The sequence below is a fragment of the Hyalella azteca genome, unplaced genomic scaffold (genome assembly GCF_000764305.2).
Source record: "Hyalella azteca isolate HAZT.00-mixed unplaced genomic scaffold, Hazt_2.0.2 contig13313, whole genome shotgun sequence".
NCBI classification, from domain to species: domain Eukaryota; kingdom Metazoa; phylum Arthropoda; class Malacostraca; order Amphipoda; family Hyalellidae; genus Hyalella; species Hyalella azteca.
The window spans coordinates 136,822-156,906 of NW_025943241.1; the positions used below are offsets into that span (position 1 = coordinate 136,822).

Below are 20,085 nucleotides of genomic sequence, written 5' to 3' on the forward strand. Positions count from 1 at the left end.
GGTTACAGTTCTGAGTATAAAGATTACAGAAGAGAGGTGCGATTCGAACCCAGCTCTGTGCGACGGTTACTGGTCAGAATAGGCGAGGAGGCCGGGCGTTTACACAGCAGAATTGAAGCAGCAAGCTGCGTGTTCGAGACCGCAACAAGCTGCGAATGTACTGCGACGTTAAGAATAGGAGACTGGCCTACGACCTAATGAACGCTGAAACCGCTGTAATTATTATCATTTTGTAGTAGTAGTAGTAGTAAAAGATTTACTAGCGCTTCAGATAGCGAATCTATTTCGCGCCGGAGGTGAGGTCTTCAGCTACGTCAAAGATGTTTGGTCTCTTCCGTCTCCGAGGCTTATAGCCTGATCGATTTTAGGCGCAGGGGCTGGGCGGTAGATTCCCTGCTCATGGAGCGAAGGTCCGCTCCGACTTCATGTATCAACTCCAGCGTAAGTTTAGTGAGGCTTGGTCTAGGTGATGGCAAGGTGCGATTATAGTCTCGTCAAAGGCGGTGGTGCAAGTGCATATGACCGACCGGCGGTGGCGTTACGGGGATGTCTGGGGTGAGGGATAACAGGTGTCTGGGGTGAGGGATAACAGGTGTCTGGGGGTGAGGGATAACAGGTTTCTGGGGTGAATGATAACAGGTGTCTGGGGGCGAAGGATAACAGGTGTCTAGTGGGTGAGGGATAACAGGTGTCTGGGGGTGAGGCATAACAGTTGTCTGGGGGTGAGGCATAACAGTTGTCTGGGAGTGAGGGATAACAGGTGTATGGGGGTGAGGGATAACAGGTGTCTAGGATGAAGGATAACAGGTGTCTAGGGTGAGGGATAACAGGTGTCTAGGGTGAGGGATAACAGGTGTCTGGGGTGAAGGATAACAGGTGTCTGGGGGTGAGGGATAACAGGTGTCTAGGGTGATGGATAACAGGTGTCTGGGTGAGGGACAACATGTGTCTGGGGGTGAGGGATAACAGGTGTCTGGGGGTGAGGGCTAACAGGTGTCTGGGTGAGGGATAACAGCCTATTAACAGGCGTCTGGGGGTGAGGGATAACAGGTGTCCGGAGGGTGAGGGATAACAGGTGTCTGGGGTGAGGCATAACAGTTGTCTGGGGGTGAGGGATAACAGGTTTATGGGGGAGAGGGATAACAGGTGTCTAGGGTGAAGGATAACAGGTGTCTAGGGTGAGGGATAACAGGTGTCTGGGTGAGGGATAACAGGTGTCTGGGGGTGAGGGATAACAGGTGTCTGGGGGTGAGGGATAACAAGTGTCTGGGGTCGAGGGATAACAGGTTCTTGGGGTCGGGGGATAACAGGTGCCTGGGGTCGGGGGATAACAGGTGCCTGGGGTCGGGAGATAACAGGTGTCTGGGGTGAGGGATAACAGGTTTCTGGGGTGAGGGATAACAGGTGTCTGGGTGAGGGATAACAGGTGTCTGGGGTGAGGGATAACAGGTGTCTGGGATGAGGGATAACAGATGTCTGGGGGTGAGGGAAGGGCGCCACTCCATCCGCGCGGCGTTTAAACAGCCCCCCGCCTGCCCAGGAGTCCCTCAGCTAACCCTCGCCGTTAGTGACTATTAAAGCTGGCGGGTCGGGTCTAAGTCCCCGCCAGGGTTCGCCAATCCAAAGAAGGGTCATCGCGTGTCCATTTGAGAGCCAGGCCGTTTCCGAAAAGGGCGTTCCAGATAATATACATCTTATATCATTTTATCATTTAATCCCTGTCCGGCTACTAAGGGAAGGTGTAGGTTAAAGAAAAATGTCCAGCGCATACGAAAATTTATGGGAATTGACAGTCCGAGTTTAATTAAAATTATAATCATAAATTTACGGTTTCCACAACTTCAGGAGTCCCTCTTCGCTGAATGTGGACAGCAGGTTCTGGTGTGGGTGGTGACACATACCGATCACGTTCTCTTCGTGGACCTGAAATGTCACATTGTAGGCCAGTAAAATACTTGAGAATCGGGACTTTTGGCATAAACTTATTAGAATAAATACGTTTTCGTGTTTTTACCTTTCGAACATTCGAGATTAATGAATTATTTGCATAAATAAGATGTAATATGAGGATAACTCTTAACATTAAACGATGCAAACACCAAATAAATATACAAAAAACGAAACAGTCACGACTCGAGACTTACATTGAGCGTTCTCTGCAGTTTGCCCGATGAGGTGCTGAAGCAGTATAGCACGTGGTCCTCTCCGACACAGTATATCCAGTCGCCGCGGGGTGACACCACACACGCCACAAAGTCTCCTCCTTCTCTCTTACCCGACGACAGCGAGCGCACCGTCTGGCCCTGTTCGGCATCATATATAATCACACTCATGATACTATAGTATCAGTTCGATCATCACATTGGTCATGATGCTCACACTAATCTGTAGTATCAGTTCGATCATCACATTGGTCATGATGCTCACACTAATCACAATCATTCAGTGGCAATTCAATCATCACACTGATCATGATACTGGAATCGTAACCCCCGATAAAGTCATTGGCAACCACTACATTTAATTGAAATTATCATATACAAGTTACACCGTCTAATCTGGAGCAACTATTTGACTCATACCGTCGGTATAAATTGATGGGGAATTACTTGAGTATCGAAAATCAAAACCAGTTGCTGGAAAAAAACTTAAAATAGCAGATGAAATTAAAAATTAGTGAGTGCGCAATAATTAAATTAATAACTCGACTCAATTAATGACGCAATGAAAAATCGTAGTAGAGAGAAGTACCTAAATAAACGATCGCCTAGCAAGACTCAGCAAATTCAATTACCTGCATGTTCATGATAGACACCGTGTTGGAGCGGTTACAGACGATGATGTGGTCTGGATTTTTGGGCAGGATGTGGACAGAATAAACAGGTAAATCAACAGCAGCAGTTCCGGCCAAGGACTTGAAGGTGTGTACGCACTCGCAGGTCTTCACAGACCAAACTTTCACCGTGCCGTCCGAAGAACCACTAGAGAACAGAGTAGGCATTAATGGACTTATGTTTCAAGTCAGAAGCGTGCAGTTATTTTCCCATTGAACGGGTAGCTTAAATTTAAAACATTATCTGAAGAGCCTGGTTGACATTTCAATCTTGAAATTAAATTCAATTTATTTGCCTCTATACATAGATAGTAACGTTGATCTTTAATATATAATATTTGCTATAAAATAATCTGCTAAAATTTTGAATTCAGAGATAAAATATTAGCGCATAGTTGAAGCGCATTATACAAGTGTGCAAACATTAATACAATACAAGAACAATAAGTATATCTTTGTTAGGTATATACTTATCACACCTGATGAGGTTGTGGCCATCTTGGGTGAAGGTAGCGTGATTCACGAAGGAAGAATGTCCACGGAACTCCTTCAGCATTTTGCCGGATTTAAGACCGTGAATACTGAGGAAACAATAGGATTGACATCCTCCACAAACTATGAATGCAGTTTTGCACGAGATGAACAATTTTGTGATGTAATAGGTATTTGTAAATTACATCACAAATATTTTGCGATTTAAAAAAATATTTGTGAACTCAGAAAAGGGGAACATTGGAGCAAATGATGAATAGGGGACGAAACTAAAAAAAGTGTCACGATAAGTTACTAGTCAATTATATTAATGAAAAATAATTTTTAAATTTACATGCAGCCACAACAATTAAAATCTAAGAAAAAGATTGATGTCATCAAATTTAGAGACGAAATCACGCACCGGATATTGTTGTCAAAGGAGGTGGAGACAACCTGGTTATTGTCTTTGTTGAAAGCGAGAGAAGTGACGCCTTCGCTGTGAGCCCGGTCTACCTTCCGCAGGCACTGACCAGTCGTGATCTTCCACACCTAAAAATACAACAACAAGGCACTAGAAGTATAGTTTCTATTGTTCTAAGATAGCATAATTGCCAGCAGATTAGAATAGGCAATGACAACAGCCATACATACATTTTAAATTGAGGCAGAGATCACTCAGGTAGATCCAAAAACGCATCTTAATCAACAATACAAACATGACTGAAATGAAGTATAGAAAAGAAACCCGCACAGCAATTTTGTCAATGAAGTAATCTTAGAAAAATAAATGCGATGCTAAGCTAAGGTGCATCAAGGAACAAAATGATGGGCTAAGGCTTATTGAGGACAACATTTTCGTTACCACACACACCTTCAACTGGCCGTTCTGTGAGCCTGTAGCCAGCATCTCAGAGTCCTTGCTGAATGCAAGGCTGAGGACGGCGCTCTCCATCATCATGAACGAGTCTTGCTCCTGATACTTCAGATCTTTACGGATCTTGCCTGTAACGAATATTTACTTATTCATTGTTCATCAATTCAACCAAATTTATCAATTATTAATTTATTCAACAATCAACCATCTTCATTTCATCATTATTTGAATACACTTAATCGAGGGTCCATGACTTTTGGAATCTCTAGGCAAATCTATAATTTCAATTGAAACAGAAATTGATTTCATGTTAATTTATGATAATAAGATGAGTGTAGCCTTGAAGCATACTATTAAGAAGAAACGAATTTAATCCAACTGGATCAATTTGAAATAAGCGCTACTAAATCAAATACAATGAAACTTAAACGCACCTATTCAAAGATTCAGCACACAAATATACCATGAAAAGTAACTTTTCTATGTTCAAATTGATTATAATCTGTGACAGATTCAAGGCAAATCCAAAGCTATTAATGATTCAAAAACCGAGAGAACTGACCTGTAGTAAAGTTCCAGACCTCAATGATACCATCAAAGGAACCAGTGACGAGGTACTGGCCGTCAGGGCTGAACTGGGCGCTCTCGACGTGCGCATTTGCTGGGAACTTGATGCTCCTAGCCAGCTGTGTGGGCTCCTTCTCCTCCTCCTGATGTTCTCTCATGGCCGCCTTGCCTCTGAACAAATCAATGGCAGTACCTGAAAATTTATTTGTTGTTAACAATAATGTAATGCAAACGCCTGCCGCATTGCCAGACAAAAGTAATATCATAGATATTATAATGCCCGTACATACAAGAAATGAATATCAAACTCAGTAATTAAAATTTTGTTTATTACCTATTTGAGCATTTCAGTTCAATTCAATACTTTACAAGGAGAAGACATATATGGGACCTCAGCTACATCCAACAGTCAGGGGAAATAATGATTCTTAGGAGAATAAGTGAACCAAAATTTATGCCATGAAGGAGTGGAAAATAAATGCAGATTATCACCACATAGATTCTCAGTAATGACTGGAATTATTACAAGCGAGTTCTAAGGGACAAGAAAAACATCCACTGACCAGGTGGCAAGAGTCCCTGATGTTGCTGCCACTTCAATGCTTGTCCCAGTAGAGCAAGTAGCCTGGAGGGCGCCACCACAGACACCTCGCCGGCCAGCGCCGCAGCAATGGCAGCGCGGCGACGCTCCTTAGTCTCCCCTTCAGGATATGCTTCACGGGGGTCGAAGTAAGACCGCGCGATCAGGTTCTCCAGATGCACATATCTGTTGGAAATTATATTACACTAGGACAGATTTTATAGGCTTCTGAGCCTGACTAATGAAAAACATGCTTGGAGGTGATCTTCATGCACCAAGAAGAAGGAACAAGGAGCTCTATAGGCATGTACTAGAAATCAAATGAACTAGATTATTGCTTAACAAAACGATGGGCAGCAATATGTAGCATTGAACAGTTACTCACTTTTAGCAAACAAATTGAGCACTCTTATTCTGTAGAGGAGAAAAAATTAGAACTAAAATATTCCCCCACCTTTCAGGCACAGCTTGCTTAAGCATGATCATTGGGTCTGTGTTGCGGAGAACAGATTTGGCAGCACCAAGCTCGCGCAGTTCAATCAGCTCCAGAACAACCTACATAAAGAATATAGGTACCATATATATATGTATTAGTTAATGCATTGCCAATGTTATTTTACTGATAAAGATTTCATTAGCCTTAATATTTTACATGAACATTTGAGGATTTCCAATTAAATTTTTTAAATTATCCCAAGAATAAATAAGTGGACAAAAAGAAGGTCAATATACGTTAAATTTTTCATGCATTAATTAATTCATATTATTTGTAGAGGAATATACATGTCATGAATTCATTTATCTATACCTGTTCATGGAGATCAATGAGTTTTTTATCAGGAAGCTTAAGAGTTTGAATAGCTTTGAGAACAGTGTCCCAGTGGCCCTGGTTAATGTCAGCCATGAAGCTTTCTACCGAGTCCACTGTGTTGAGGGTGATAGAGGTTTCTTCTTGCAGGCATCGCAATGTTTTGTGCAAGTTGTTTTCTTTCAAGTATTGCTGGATTAGTCGCACCACACTGAAAAACAGAGAGAATAGAATTTTAATCCACAAGACTTTATTCATTGATTTCTTTGCACATAACACATACTTAGCAGAAGCAGACAGAGAGATAATAGAATTCGGGAATCAAATGCAATAGTTTTGAAATCAAAATCATACAACTAGAAAATTCAGGTAGTATTTCTTCTCTAAATCTCTACTTTGCTTAATCTGTAAACTTGACACTATACAAAAGAAATTTTGAGTAATTTGGCTATAATTAAAATAAGGTACTGAGGAAGACCATAGCAATCAGCATAAACTTTGATGTATGAAAGAATAAGCGTTGGTGGTAAATTTCAAGCTCACTTCCAAAAGAAAAGCATTTGCTAATTCATCATCAAAAGAAGTATGTAGCTAAGATATAATATTTACATAAAAGCATGTGCATTATAATAGTTTTCATTCAAACATACAAGTAAAAAATTACTAGTTATTGCATATAATAAATACTAAGTGGCTTATTATGTGCTTTGCATCATGAAGGCTAATTTCAATTTTAGCTTATATTAGTTTCATATTTTGGAAGATCATGCATGCGCAAGATTGTAAAATTTCTATCATTTTGAATTTTGCGGCTCCAAAGCACAATGCCAAAGACTTTTTAAGACTCATCATTAAGTTCATTTTTGAGCCTAATAAGTAGACTAGTAGAGAATCATGGATACCAGCTGTATCACACATACAAAGATATTGAATGAAATTTTGAACTAGATACATAATACTTACTGGTCTACTTTTAGGACTCAAAGGTATGGTCAACAAAAAATCTCCCACTTTTGCTTACCATTATAGCCTAGCAACAGTTAAAATTGTGTAAGCACAAATATTTTTGTCTCCTAAAAAGATGGCCTTTGCTAATTTGAAATGTTGGGCAAAAGTTTACTAAATCGGAATATACCACGTTTACCCTAATAAGTTAGGGTAAATGTGGTATATTCCGACATCGTGGGTAATTCCAACACTTCTCAATTTTTTTCTTTTATGTTAAGCTTTGTCTTAGTTCTACGCATTCATTGATGGTTGAAATAGTGACGTCATACTATTGCCCGCCATACTATTGCCAAAACACTAGGTCTGGGCCATCTGGCAGGAAAATGTTGAGATCCAAAGAGAGACAGTGCACATCACCCAGTGAGAACATCGAAAAACATGTTAAAGTTGATAGTTGACCTTGCTCTACCAAATAGTGATAAACTGTTTGTGTAGAAAGAATAGGGTAAACGAGGTATATTCCAACACTTTAAGGACGTAGCAAACAATGAATGGCTATAAAAAATACACTGTATGCACAACTCGAGTTCTGTTTGCTTTACGTCACTCTCAAAACACCGCACTACATGCTAGCAACAATGAAACATCACAAAGTGTTGCTGTGAGGTATCCGCCCCAGGTTTTCAGTTGTCTATCTCCTTTGGGTAATGACAGTTCACTTAATCCTTAAGTGCGTACAGTATATTTCACAAATCCGGGTCACGATTCAGACTCCTGGTAGAAAATAACAAAACTAAAATGAATAAAAGATAACATGAAACGAATCACTAAAATATATACAGAATAATATACATTGATCAATATATACAATACCTTACTAGAATATATGTACACTGAATAAATAACAGACAAGATGACACACAGAGTATTAACAAATGCTGACAGACACGACACGCATACACACCTTGCCAGTGTGGGTTCTGGGACAGTAATGGCCATTAGTAAAACCTATTCTCCGGATGTAGGCTTCGGATATCTCTAGATTAAAATCACATGAAGACATAAATAAATGAACATAATCAGTAAAAACATCAATAAAGTACGAATGCTTACCGCTACATTGCCATATTTATTTAAAAGCCTTTAGAATGCAAACCTACCAAATCCATATATTCCGACACTGTGTGTGACTAAATTCGGCATTTTGTGAGACTAATTCCAGCCGCACTTCAAACTCTACTAATTCGTAATGCCGACACTCTTGTGTTCGAATTTCGATTGCTGTGTGAGCTGTATTGGAATACGACAGAGCTTGGAATTAGAACACTATTGAATATTGAACACTACTTAATTAGGCTTTTAATCAAGAAAATTTTAATTTTTGCACATAGCTTGGAACGAGCTGTGTGTGTCTAATTCCAAGCTGTTTCGGAATTAGTTTTTATGTGTCTAAAACTGTCTCTTATCTTAATCATCTATTAATCTTTTTACCACTTGAAATCAGCAAATACAAGTATACTTAAAGGATTCATAATATATTCACGTATGTATTTAAAAGTCTCAAACCATAATATTCTTTCTACACAAACAGTTTATCACTATTTGGTAGAGCAAGGTCAACTATCAACTTTGACACATTTTTTGATGTTCTCACTGGGTGACACGCACTGTCTCTCTTTGGATCTCAACATTTTCCCACCAGATGGCCCAGACCTAGTGTTTTGGCAATAGTATGGCACGCAAAAGTATGACATTACTATTTCAACCATTAATGAATGCATGGAACTAAGAAAAAGCTTAATATAAAGGAAAAAAGTCGAGAAGTGTCGGAATTACCCACGATGTCGGAATATACCACGCTTACCCTATTATGGTTTGAGACTTTCAAATAAGTCTGTGAATATATTAGGAATCCTTTAAGTATACTTGTATTTGCTGATTTCAAGTGGTAAATAAATTAATAGATGATTAAGTTAAGAGAAGGTTTTAGACACATAAAAACTAATTCCAACACAGCTTGGAATTAGACACACACAGCTCATTCCGAGCTGTGTGCAAAAATTAAAATTTTCTTAATTAAAAGCTTAATAGCTCGTAATTAAAAGCTTAATAGCTCGTAATTAAAAGCCTAATTAAGTAGTGTTCAATATTCAATAGTGTTCTAATTCTGAGCTGTGTTGCATAGTGACAAAGCAGAGAGTTTTTAGACTCTCCCTCAAGTTCACTTTTGAGTCCTATAAGTAAACCAGTAAAGTATCATGCATATTGGATACAGCATTATCATACTTGAGAAATTGGCTTAAATCTTGAGTAAGTGAGGAAATTAAAAATGAACTGATTTTAAAAAAGCTCTGGTTTGCCACTATACTGTGTCGTATTCCAATACAGCTCACACAGCAATCGGAATTTGAACACAAGAGGGTCAGAATTATGAATTAGTAGAGTTTGAAGCGCGGCTGGAATTGGTCTCACAAAATGCCAAATTGAGTCACACACAGCGTCGGAATATTTGGATTTGGTAGGTTTGCATTCTAAAGGCTTTTAAATAAATATGGCAACAGTTTGTGATGTTTCATTATTGCTAGCGTGTAGTGCGGTGTTTTGAGAGTGACATAAAGCATACAGAACTCGAGTTGCACATACGGTGATATTTTTATAGCCATTCATTTTTTGCTATGTCCTTAAGGGGAGCGTCCCTAAAATTGAAAATTTTCACTTTTTTGGTTTTTATACTCATTTCAAAGCTGACATTCTGCCCTATCCAACGGTACCACTGCCATCTCTGTACGTTGATTTATGATTTCACGACAAACGGGGGCGGGTGGGGGAGTTCTTAAAGTAATTAAATAGGAACTAATTAGCTGCTGAGCTCTTCAAATATAGTGTCTACTTGAGTTGTGCTGCAGTTACGTGTTTAGTCTCATCTTAAAGCTGACATTCTGGCCTATCCAATGGTACCATTACCATTTCTGTACTGTACGTTGATTTATACGTTCATGACACTTCATGAAAGGGGGGCGGGGGGACTAGTAATTACAAAGGAGCTAATTCGCTGCCCAGCACTACAAATACAGTGTTTCTATGGGGTCTGACTCAGTGTGCCTCCGGGCGTTGTATGGAGAGATGTGCATGTAGTTTTGAGTGAAACCTTGAGTGAAATCAAGCTCCAGAAACGTTTAGTTTGGTATCTATGCTACATTGAGCGCATATTGTGGTGTGCGCGGGACTTTGTCACGCTCTCCTCAACATTCACACTTTTTGTCACGGAAAACCTATCTCCTCCTAGAGTTTTGAAGCTACATCAATGAGACATACCATGGTGCAGAGGGTGGATGCAGCGTCGCCAATATATGGGTTTTTAAGTCCTAAGCGTTGCCAGGTAATTTTAAGATGCGTCGCCGGGTATTTTTTAATGAAAAGCCATTTATGCTGAGTAATGAAAAACTATTTACAAGGTTGCATGCACGTGTTACTCCAAATAACTAATTTTACCCTAAAAGCAGTCAGATTGTACAGCAAGTGTCAACTGAACATGTGATAATGCAGTCTGACCACTCTAATGTGACCGCAACTATGTAATCGTAAACTTGATGTTAACATTTTTTTTGGTGGGAACTCATTGCAACTGACTTCCAGACAAGCTTCACTGCATACTGATCAATCCAACATACCGGAAACCTTACTTTTTTTAAATAGTTGGCCGAAGACTGACAAATATATAAAATGAAAGAATTTCAATCTAAATGTGTCAGCAAGATCTTCTGAAGGCATAAATTTTGCTACTGAAGCGTCGCCAAAGATCTTGCAATATTCATCAACTCTTTGCACAGTGGGAGACATATACCGTTCGATGCGCAACAAAATTATCTACAATTGAACACGGGCATTTTTCTAATTTCGTTATAGCTTGGATTTTATTCCGCAAAAAGGGGGGTGGCAGGGGGGGGAGAAAATTGAAAAATTTACGAAAAATGCTCCCACACCCACAAAAATGAGAAATCCAAAAACCCGCTCTGTTCAGTTTTAGATCTGGTCTTTACGCATCAAATGATATGTGTCTCTATGTTGTAGCTTGAAAATCCTAGGATGAGATCGATTTCTATGGTACCCCTTTTTGGCCGTTTTCTAAGATTTTCACATTTTCATTCATTTTTTTTCGAAAAATTCACATGAACAAAAAAGTCTTAGATTACTGTTTTACATATGTGTACCAAGTTTCAAAGTGATCCATCTGTAAATAGCCAAGATAGATTTTACCCTAGAGTGCAAAGCAGAGAGTTTTTTAGACTCCCTCAGGCCTCAAGTTCAATTTTGAGTACTATAAGTAGACCCACACTCAGGATGATGTATGTTTTCAGTGAATTTTCCCACGCATTTTCATTTTTTTTAAGCTATTGCTGTGCACAGTTGGCGCAATGTAATGAAAATTGATTATCTTTGCGCACGTGTTCGCGCAATCCCGGCCATCTTTATTTTAGAAGAAATTTTCTCCAAAGTCATATGGCAACACTGAACACTGTCGGTTTACATTTCGTATGTATAACAGCCGCAGTTTACAATTACCGATTTTACCGTACATTCCGTATCCGACAAGGCGGACAACCGGAAGAGTCAGAAGTAACCTGGACATGTCTTTACATTTTATTATCGTCAGTTCGACTCGCGTAGTCAATATACTCGCGTATATTGTCGACTAAAATAGTAGAACTATTTTAGCTTTCTAAAGTACGGCGCATGGCGCATTTTTTTACCAATGTAGTACGGTGCGCTGCGCAGGTCGTTAAAATGACAAAATAAATTCCCGCGCACCTGGCACATCTTCCTGACCATGGAAGTAGACCAGTAAAGTATTATGGATACCAGCATTATTATACATAAGAAATTGGTTTAAATATTGGGTAAATGAGGAAATTAAAAATGAACCAATTCTAAAAAATCTCTGGTGTCTGGTTTGCCACTATGCCCTACTGCAGCCCTAGACGCTCCCCTTAATGTGTAGGAATATAGTTAATAGTACCAGGTTTAACCTAACCCAAGTTTGAAGACTTCAGAGTATACACAAACATTGTTCAAAATCAAAAGTGAGGGAGGTAGTAAATGCAGTCACTGGCAAGTTGGCAACTGCAAGGGACCAGCCAAGCAACCAAGGGTTAAAAAATGCTCATTTTTGGTAAGGCATTACATTAGGTACCTACTAATTGCAACTTGCTGGTTCTCTTACTTCAATACTTACTCGGCGCTCTCTATTTCCATAGACATTGTGAATTCATACAAAAAATCAAGCCCAAGAGAATTTCAGACAAGGAAATATTGCTTCTGTATTACTGATAATAAAGTAGCTAATATGTTTGGAGTTATTCTGTTGTTTTGTTGACGCATTGAACGTGAAGAAAAACCCACAGGCGTCAGGCGGTGTTTTGAGGCAAGCCTCACCAAGGGAACGCCGTTTCCGATCTGCAAACTTAGGATATGTTTGACTTTTAGACTTCATACATCGGCTTAAATTTCGAATAAACATGAGAAACAATTGGAATAATGACTAATTAAAGAAAATATTTGCACGTCAATCAGTACAAAAGTAATACAATACCAGTTTTCATTTGCATATTTTAAAATCGTTCTATTTTTCAAGCAAAGATACTAAACTACATTTATTCTAGCTCCATTCCGAATTTCGACGTCAACTAATTCAAAACAAACAATTAGGTACCTTGGATAAAGTATGACTTGGCTCCCTCTCCCAAAGTTTGAAAGTCGAAACTCGAAACACCTCGTAAAATTCGTTAGGGTTTGCACCTACTCTTCATCAACGTAGGCTATCACAATTAACTTGTCTACTCCTTTTATTTTTTTACCAATTTATAACAAAGTTCTATTATAAACGTACTAATCATGGATGAAACCACTCATAAAAGTTCTCTGATGCAAAAGTATATCAAAATTTTTTTAGTAGTGGCTCTATATTGGTAAGATATAATTAGGGTTTCAATTTAATTTTGTTTTATTATGCTAGAGCTGCATAGTGGCAATTGGCAAATGAGAGAGTTATTTTATTGATCATCTGTTTTTCTGAGTGTGCTGAATGCTGATGAGCTTGGTATTTTCCTGTCCTTCTGCCGTGTGGCATGTACCTAGAGGCTAGAAGTTCTGTAGGATAGTGAACAGAATACTGAATTATTTTTTAACATTTTCAACAAAATTTTTGTGAATTGTTAAATTTGAACTGCATGGAGTCTGAAAAAATCTCTCATTTGCCACTATCAGCTACTACCTAGAGGCTAGATGATTGTTTGATATTCTAAATGATTTAATAATTACAATGTGAATTAGGTATGCAAAAATTATAACAAATAATTTATATATATTTATTTTCAAACCTGTTACCTGTACTGTGTTCACCCAAAATGAAAAATTAGATAGAAGCCACCTTGTGAGTTGCTATAACCTAAGCGCCTTTGAATTTCTAATATATATATCCTAATAATAACAATATAGTAGTTTCAGTGTTCATTTTAGGCAGTAGGCCTGTTGGCTGTTGCTGATTCTTGACATTGCTGAACAGCCTGAACATCCACAGCATGGTGCACCAGTGCGGGCTTGAACTTGCAACTTGAACTTGCAACAAACCCACACTTCCTCTGCTTCAATCTTTGTACACTGATGTGACTGAACTTCAACCACTGGTCCACCAATTTCTAAACTTTAATCACTGGGCCCATGGGCCACAACTTTTCCAATTTTAACTGTTCCCATTACCTTTCTAATTTTATTTATTTGAAAGTATTAAAAACTGCTTATTTTTACCTGCAATGTAAAAAAATCACTTGTAAAATGATTGTTTTTACCTAGAGTTTTGAAAAAATTCAACCTAATATTCCACTTTGGGTGTTAACTTGGGGAGAAAATATATATTACTAAAAATCAAGCTGCAGCCACCCCAAGCTGTAAAGTGTAAAGTAAGGCCATTTATCTCCAGATATTGATGTCTAGTCAAGCTATTCATCAGCAACCTCAACCTTAAATTGGCATCGATGACCAATCTTAAACTATGGGTTGATTGTCATTGTACAAGTGTTTTAATACTATATTACTATCTATTGTGTTCTAATGCATTCTAATGCAATCTGTTGAATTCTAATGCAATCTGTTGCATTCTAATGCAATCTGTTTCTTTCTAATGCAATTTAATGTATTCTTATGTAATCTTAAATGTTCCAATGAAATTTAATGCATTATAATGCAATCTTTTGCCTTCTTATGCATTTATTGCGTTATAATGTAATCTACTGCCTTTTAATGCACTTGAACACAACACAACAATACCTTTTGATCTACCAACATCATCTAAAGAATTGTTTGAATCCTTGAATATTGTAATGCATTCTCTGGTGACTGGTCATTAATTATTTACATATAAAGAAGAAAATTCTGTCATATTTGTGCTTCATTATTTATAATGTTGTTCCTAATCCAAAATATTGAACAGAATTTGCAACAATTACAAGTAATAATGATTGTGCCATAGGTGATTTTTGAGAAATGTAGTCATATATAAGTGTAATTTTTCTTCAGATTAAGAGTCTAAGAGAAGAAAATAGGCAAAGGCCATAGGAACAGTGGAAATTGTATATGAGCAATAGTGTTTTGTCTCATTGATGTGTTGCTTCTGCCCAATTTTGCCATTTATTGCCTTTACCATTATTATTTTTAAGAGCTGAGAGGGTATTTTATTTCTGGGAGCAAGTTTATGGTTATACAAGCTTTTTAATTTATTTTGTGAATTGAGCCATCATGCAAAATCATTGGATTCTATCAATATGAATTCTTGAGAGCCAAAAATGTTCTCTCTTAGAAAACTTTTTCATTGCTTCAAAATAGAAAAATCTTTGGAAAAGAAAGTACATAATCTTCATATTAACACTCATGCGCATATACTTACATTCTATATAAGTACATTGCATCCTCTAGGGTGCAAAGGGAGAGCCAATATCTTTAGGTTTTTCTCAATATATTAGCATAGAAATCTATCTCTTTAGAAGACCTTGCCAACACATTTCTTTTGTGGAATATGTTGGAATCATTGTAACTATTTATATGTACTTTTGACAAGAAATCTTGAAGTTTTAGGTAGTTGTGGTGACAGATCCACGCTCCACGGTAATACTGGCAACATTTTGGGCATAAAATCCTGATCTTTGTGGCATAATTGCTAAATTCTGCTTTGTGGTAGTCTTTTACTGCTTAAAAAAAGAACTTTTATTTTATTTTTTAATAATGCCTCAAGGCAACAAACTACATGTTTTAAAAATTCAAATTTTATGTTAAACCTTCAAATAAATCACTAAAACTTTTATTTATCAGAAGCATTCTATATATCACGTTTATCATGATACCAAACAGTAAAACTGAACTGTGAATATTATAAAATATAGTGTTGAATAAGTAATATATATAACTGCCATACCTCCAATCATAATGAAGCATTTAACATAATTTTTTTTCAGGGTGGTGTCAATATCTATGGTCTTTCTGAACAAGTCCATATTAGGAGATGCCCATGGAGGAGCTAATGATGCTCCGCTGTTTGTCACATGGTTCCAGTGTCTTGTCACTGTGGCCATTTGCTTCTTTCTCTCCCGTGCTGCAACTCTCTTGCCTGGTGTTGTGAAGTTCCCTCAAGTAGGCATTCTTGATGCTGGTGTTGTGAAAAAGGTATGTCTTAAAAATCCATAATATCATTTAATGCAAAGAAATTTCCTTCCTATACAATACATGACAATTATAGATGTATTGCATCAGTTCTATCTTCTCTTTAAAAAATGTACCTATAAACCTTTTATAAACAGGCTGTACGAAAACCTTGTTTGTCATTGAGTTTATATTCTGTGAAGGCATTTTTCCATTAGCCTTTGAGGTTTGAGTGAGTTCCATGCTTATAACAACTGATCCTTTTCTGTTTACAGGTTCTGCCTCTTTCCATCATGTTTGTTTGCATGATCACCTTTAACAACTTGTGCCTAAAGTATGTTGGTGTTGCATTTTATTATGTTGGACGGTCACTCTCCACAGTATTTAATGTTCTTTTCTCATTCATCATTTTAGGTGAGTATCCATTAGCTTTATCTCCTTAAGACCTTGACTGGATATTCAAAAAATTAATTAGTTTCAGGTTAATTATTATTTTATCTCCATATTGATTTTGAACTAATTGTATATGAAACTTCTTAGCTAATAGTCAATATAAAATAATGAAACTACAGTGCTCAGTGTGACTTTTTAAAACCTACAAAAATATGTAAGACAAGATCATTAAGGGCACAGACAGAATGAAATTAAGAATATATATGTCTCTATTTAATCCATATTTTAATTGTTGGAGAAATTAATTTTGTTCAAAATGCATGCAGGTCAGAGCACACCACTACCTGCTATACTGAGCTGTGCTGTCATCATTGGTGGTTTCATGCTTGGTGTTGACCAGGAGGGACAAGCAGGTGAGCAATTCCTGAGCCTTAATGTATACTAGGAGAGGACAACTGTTCAGTTAGATAATTTTTCAGTACTGATACATTCAGGAACAACAAGTTTATATCTTAACCTTGAAGGTTCAGACCTTGAATATTTCATCTCTGAAATAATTCCCAGTTAACTGGATTTTTACTCAATAACAGTCTTGAAATACAATCTTTCTTTTGTAGCACTGTTTCAGGAATTATTTTTGTACGGAAAATGAAATTTTTCCTATTTATTGCTTCTGTGCAGGGTCACTGTCTATAGCAGGAGTTATTTTTGGTGTACTTGCCTCTGCTTCAGTTTCACTCAACTCTATTTACACAAAAAAGGTAAGTTACAATACACAATACCTTAGTACTGAACTTAAAATCATTTAAATTGTCCTAACAATTCATTTGAAAAATTTTCATCTCATTTAAGAATTTCTATGTTTAAGCTTTGACAACAAACTCCATCTTTCACATTCATCTAATGCTTCCATTTGTTATAAGCCAACAAGCAATGAGTTTTATTTATAATTTTCTTGTAGGTACTTTTTTTCCCTTGACATCAAAATTGTGTTGAAAAACAGTTCACAAGTTTTTCAATCATTATTTGTGCAATATTGCGATTCATATTTTCTGTCAATGAATTGTGATTTTTTCAAAAAGACTACCAAATAACATTATTCTATCCAGAGGAACATGAATATTTCTCTTGCAGAACATTAGCTGTGATGAATGTTAATTATGTTTTGACAGGCACTGCCAGCCGTTGATGGGTCAATATGGCAGTTGTCATACTACAATAACGTTCTGGCTAGTATTATTTTCCTCCCTGTGATTCTACTCAGCGGGGAATTACCCGCTATTATTTTAATAGTAACTAACAGTGCTGCAGCCTATTGGATGCTTCTCTTCAGCACCGGCATCTGCGGCTTTGCCATTGGCTATGTTACTGGCCTACAAATACAGGTATGTGTTTGAGTGCTTGATTGAATAGCATTCAATTATTTTAGCAGTGCTTTATTTTTACTTAACCATAAATACCAGATTATTTGAAAAAATTTTGTTTCTCTTTACATAAATCTATGTATCTATAGCATCTCTTGCTCTTCAATTATTTTTTAGTCCAATATGCAATAGCAAAAAATAGAAAAAAGATGCCATGAAGGAGTCAGCAAGTCAATTTTTCTCTTGTATGTTGCTCATTCTTTGGTTAAACTCCTTGCTCTTTTGTACTAATTTTGAAACTTTTTATTAACTTAAATACTCTTTATGATGTAAAAATAGCTCATTCAACACTTTGGGGTTGTTTTGTCAGGTGACGTCACCTCTGACACACACCATCAGCGGCACGGCTAAGGCATGCGCTCAGACGGTGCTGGCGACGACGTGGTACAATGAGTACAAGCCCACGCTCTGGTGGCTGTCAAACGCCATTGTATTGCTCGGGTCCATGGCATACACTAGAGTCATGCAACTTGCAATGAAGACTGAACACGCTAAGCAGCGGGTTATTGGTAAGAACAAGTCCTGAATCGCATACTACTCAAATACTATGAACGTGCTACAAACGTGCTACAAACTCAGTCAAGAGATGAATGCTCTACGCTTTATTAAAAGATTCTCATAGACCGAATTTTGCTACTGAAAAATCTATTACTGAAATTACCACGACGCCGAATTTCTTCCGAATATATTTTCTTCAGTTATCAAAAAATTATTTTTTTTTTATTTGTCAAACTGATTCGTGTATGAACTTTGTTATAATTTTTTTCATTCGAGGCCATTTTATTCAAGTTGAATAAAATTGCCTCGATTGTCTCGAAAAATTCAAGAAGGTGGCACTCATCTTAGCACGGGCTTTTACTTTGATGTGACATCAATTGCATTTCTCTTGTTATTTGCCGTTTTCCCAAGAAAATAAGAATTTTATCTCTATGTGTTTACTTGGTGACTTTGGTATAAAATAATTACCAGATAACGGGGCAGATTGTTGTCATCATAAATTAGTTTATTAGATGAACAGGCTCAATTGTTGTTTTCTTTTACTTCTCATTACTAATACCAAACTAGTTTTTCTTATCATTACCGCACAAAAGATTATACATATCTGGAAGGAATAGTTCACCATGAGTATTTACTGAATTCATAAAATATTTAAACCTCAATGGCATGACACATTGACACTTTTTTCAAGTTACGTCCGATTTTAGTTATTAGATTATTCAAATTTAGCTCTTAAGTCATTTTTTTATTATATTGACTGGGATACAAATGTAAAACGCGCACATTGTGACTTAGAATATTGTCATTTAAACACTCATTATTTCTTAGGTATTTTTTGATCAAGTAGGAATTATTAAACATTTTGCAATATTTTTGGTATTTGCGCTGCACCACTAAATATGCTGACTGGGGCTATCATATTTATGCATTCATCTGTGTTTTTAAGACGAAGCTATCTCCTGAATATTTCTAATTATAATTCTGTATAATGTTTTGATAATTTTCCACTATGTAAAATTATTATGTTGTTTTGTGCGAATTGTTAACGTTGCTCATGTAGCTTGTACCTCGTCATTCATAACGTGATTACAGTGATGGCAATGCTAAATTATGTATTATTTTCAAATAATTATTCGTCGGTCTTACAGTAACAAACCTTCTACGAAGTTGTCCCAATTAATTCTCATTTTGACTTGCCTACGAAGTTTTCTTGAAAGCTGCTTTCTGAACGACGTCAGCGTTATTTCTGCCAAACTCTCAGGAAGGGGTCTCTCTGTTTATTTAAAATGTCAACGTTTATGCTTACATGTGCCAGTATTCAAAGTTTATTTCGATAGAAGTTTACTACGAGAATCCAGCATTAGTTTTGCTTGCATCGTTTCAGACGAGTCTGCATCGGAACCACTACAAAAAAATCCATCAATTCTTTAGGCTTCTCGCGAGCATTCTTCCACACTCGAACTACGTACAACATCAAGAGCGACACTTTCACCGCACCTAATGAACAATCTTTTGTTTTTAACTTATATTATGAATTTTATATAATAAGTTAAAAATCCATCCAATATTTGATAAATTGCTCTATGAAAATTTTATTTAATTTTTTGTGTACTTTTTCTTTTGATCTGGAAAGATTTTTGTTGAAACTGATTTCGGTTATTGCCATTCTGCTTGAGGCTCAATGCCAAAAGTTATCTAAATTTCTCATTCTAGTTATAAAATTTATATGAGAGTGAACAGTTTATTTGTCGTAATTGACATTTCCAGGCTAACAGCAAGCAGATTTTTTGTTCTCAGTTAACTGCTGTTCTCGCTTTTATCCTTAAATCGTGTTTAGCGTGTGTGAACTTTTTGTATGGACGAAATTATAAAAGAATCGTTGGAACTTTAAAAGAATATACATAGCTATTTCTTTTACATTTATTCCAATTACATGCTCGGCATAAATTATGTGGGACTTGTTAGTGTCAGGCTACGGTATTAAGCGACACTTGACTA

The 20,085-nt window shown here is 37.1% G+C and overlaps 2 protein-coding genes across 3 annotated transcripts; one reads left to right on the forward strand and one right to left on the reverse strand.

The window, feature by feature from the left end:
• Positions 1–1,762: 1,762 nt before the first annotated feature.
• LOC108681378 (WD40 repeat-containing protein SMU1) lies at positions 1,763–12,533 on the reverse strand. 2 transcript variants are annotated; one of them, XM_018170396.2, is made up of 11 exons: positions 12,318–12,533; positions 6,137–6,347; positions 5,783–5,883; positions 5,312–5,514; positions 4,744–4,941; positions 4,179–4,309; positions 3,729–3,856; positions 3,313–3,414; positions 2,795–2,981; positions 2,145–2,303; positions 1,763–1,923 (listed from the first exon to the last, which is right to left on the reverse strand). In XM_018170396.2, exons 1-11 carry the CDS (start codon positions 12,341–12,343, stop codon positions 1,825–1,827), a joined length of 1,545 nt encoding a protein of 514 aa, XP_018025885.1. In that variant the 5' UTR covers positions 12,344–12,533; the 3' UTR covers positions 1,763–1,824. The 2 variants fall into 2 exon arrangements, with proteins under 2 accessions (XP_018025885.1, XP_047739554.1); XM_047883598.1 differs by having other exon boundaries at positions 12,306–12,533.
• A 241-nt stretch (positions 12,534–12,774) lies between these two features.
• Positions 12,775–19,662, forward strand: LOC108681375 (GDP-fucose transporter 1-like). Its single transcript, XM_018170393.2, has 8 exons — positions 12,775–13,050; positions 15,589–15,796; positions 16,048–16,186; positions 16,492–16,578; positions 16,847–16,926; positions 17,338–17,550; positions 17,900–18,098; positions 19,472–19,662. The coding sequence occupies exons 1-8, from the start codon at positions 12,977–12,979 to the stop codon at positions 19,516–19,518; spliced, it is 1,047 nt and encodes a 348-aa protein (XP_018025882.1). The 5' UTR covers positions 12,775–12,976; the 3' UTR covers positions 19,519–19,662.
• Positions 19,663–20,085: the final 423 nt, after the last annotated feature.

Coding starts and splice junctions, on each gene's coding strand:
- LOC108681378 (XM_018170396.2), bottom strand. CDS start 12,343: ATGTCTATGGAAATAGAGAGCGCCGA. Junction 4,310..4,743: donor GGTCTGGAACTTTACTACAG/GTCAGTTCTCTC, acceptor TATTCGTTACAG/GCAAGATCCGTAAAGATCTG. Junction 2,982..3,312: donor GATGGCCACAACCTCATCAG/GTGTGATAAGTA, acceptor TCTGTTCTCTAG/TGGTTCTTCGGACGGCACGG.
- LOC108681375 (XM_018170393.2), top strand. CDS start 12,977: ATGGATGAAACCACTCATAAAAGTTCTCTGATGCAAAAGTATATCAAA. Junction 16,927..17,337: donor ACTCTATTTACACAAAAAAG/GTAAGTTACAAT, acceptor ATGTTTTGACAG/GCACTGCCAGCCGTTGATGG. Junction 17,551..17,899: donor TTACTGGCCTACAAATACAG/GTATGTGTTTGA, acceptor TTGTTTTGTCAG/GTGACGTCACCTCTGACACA.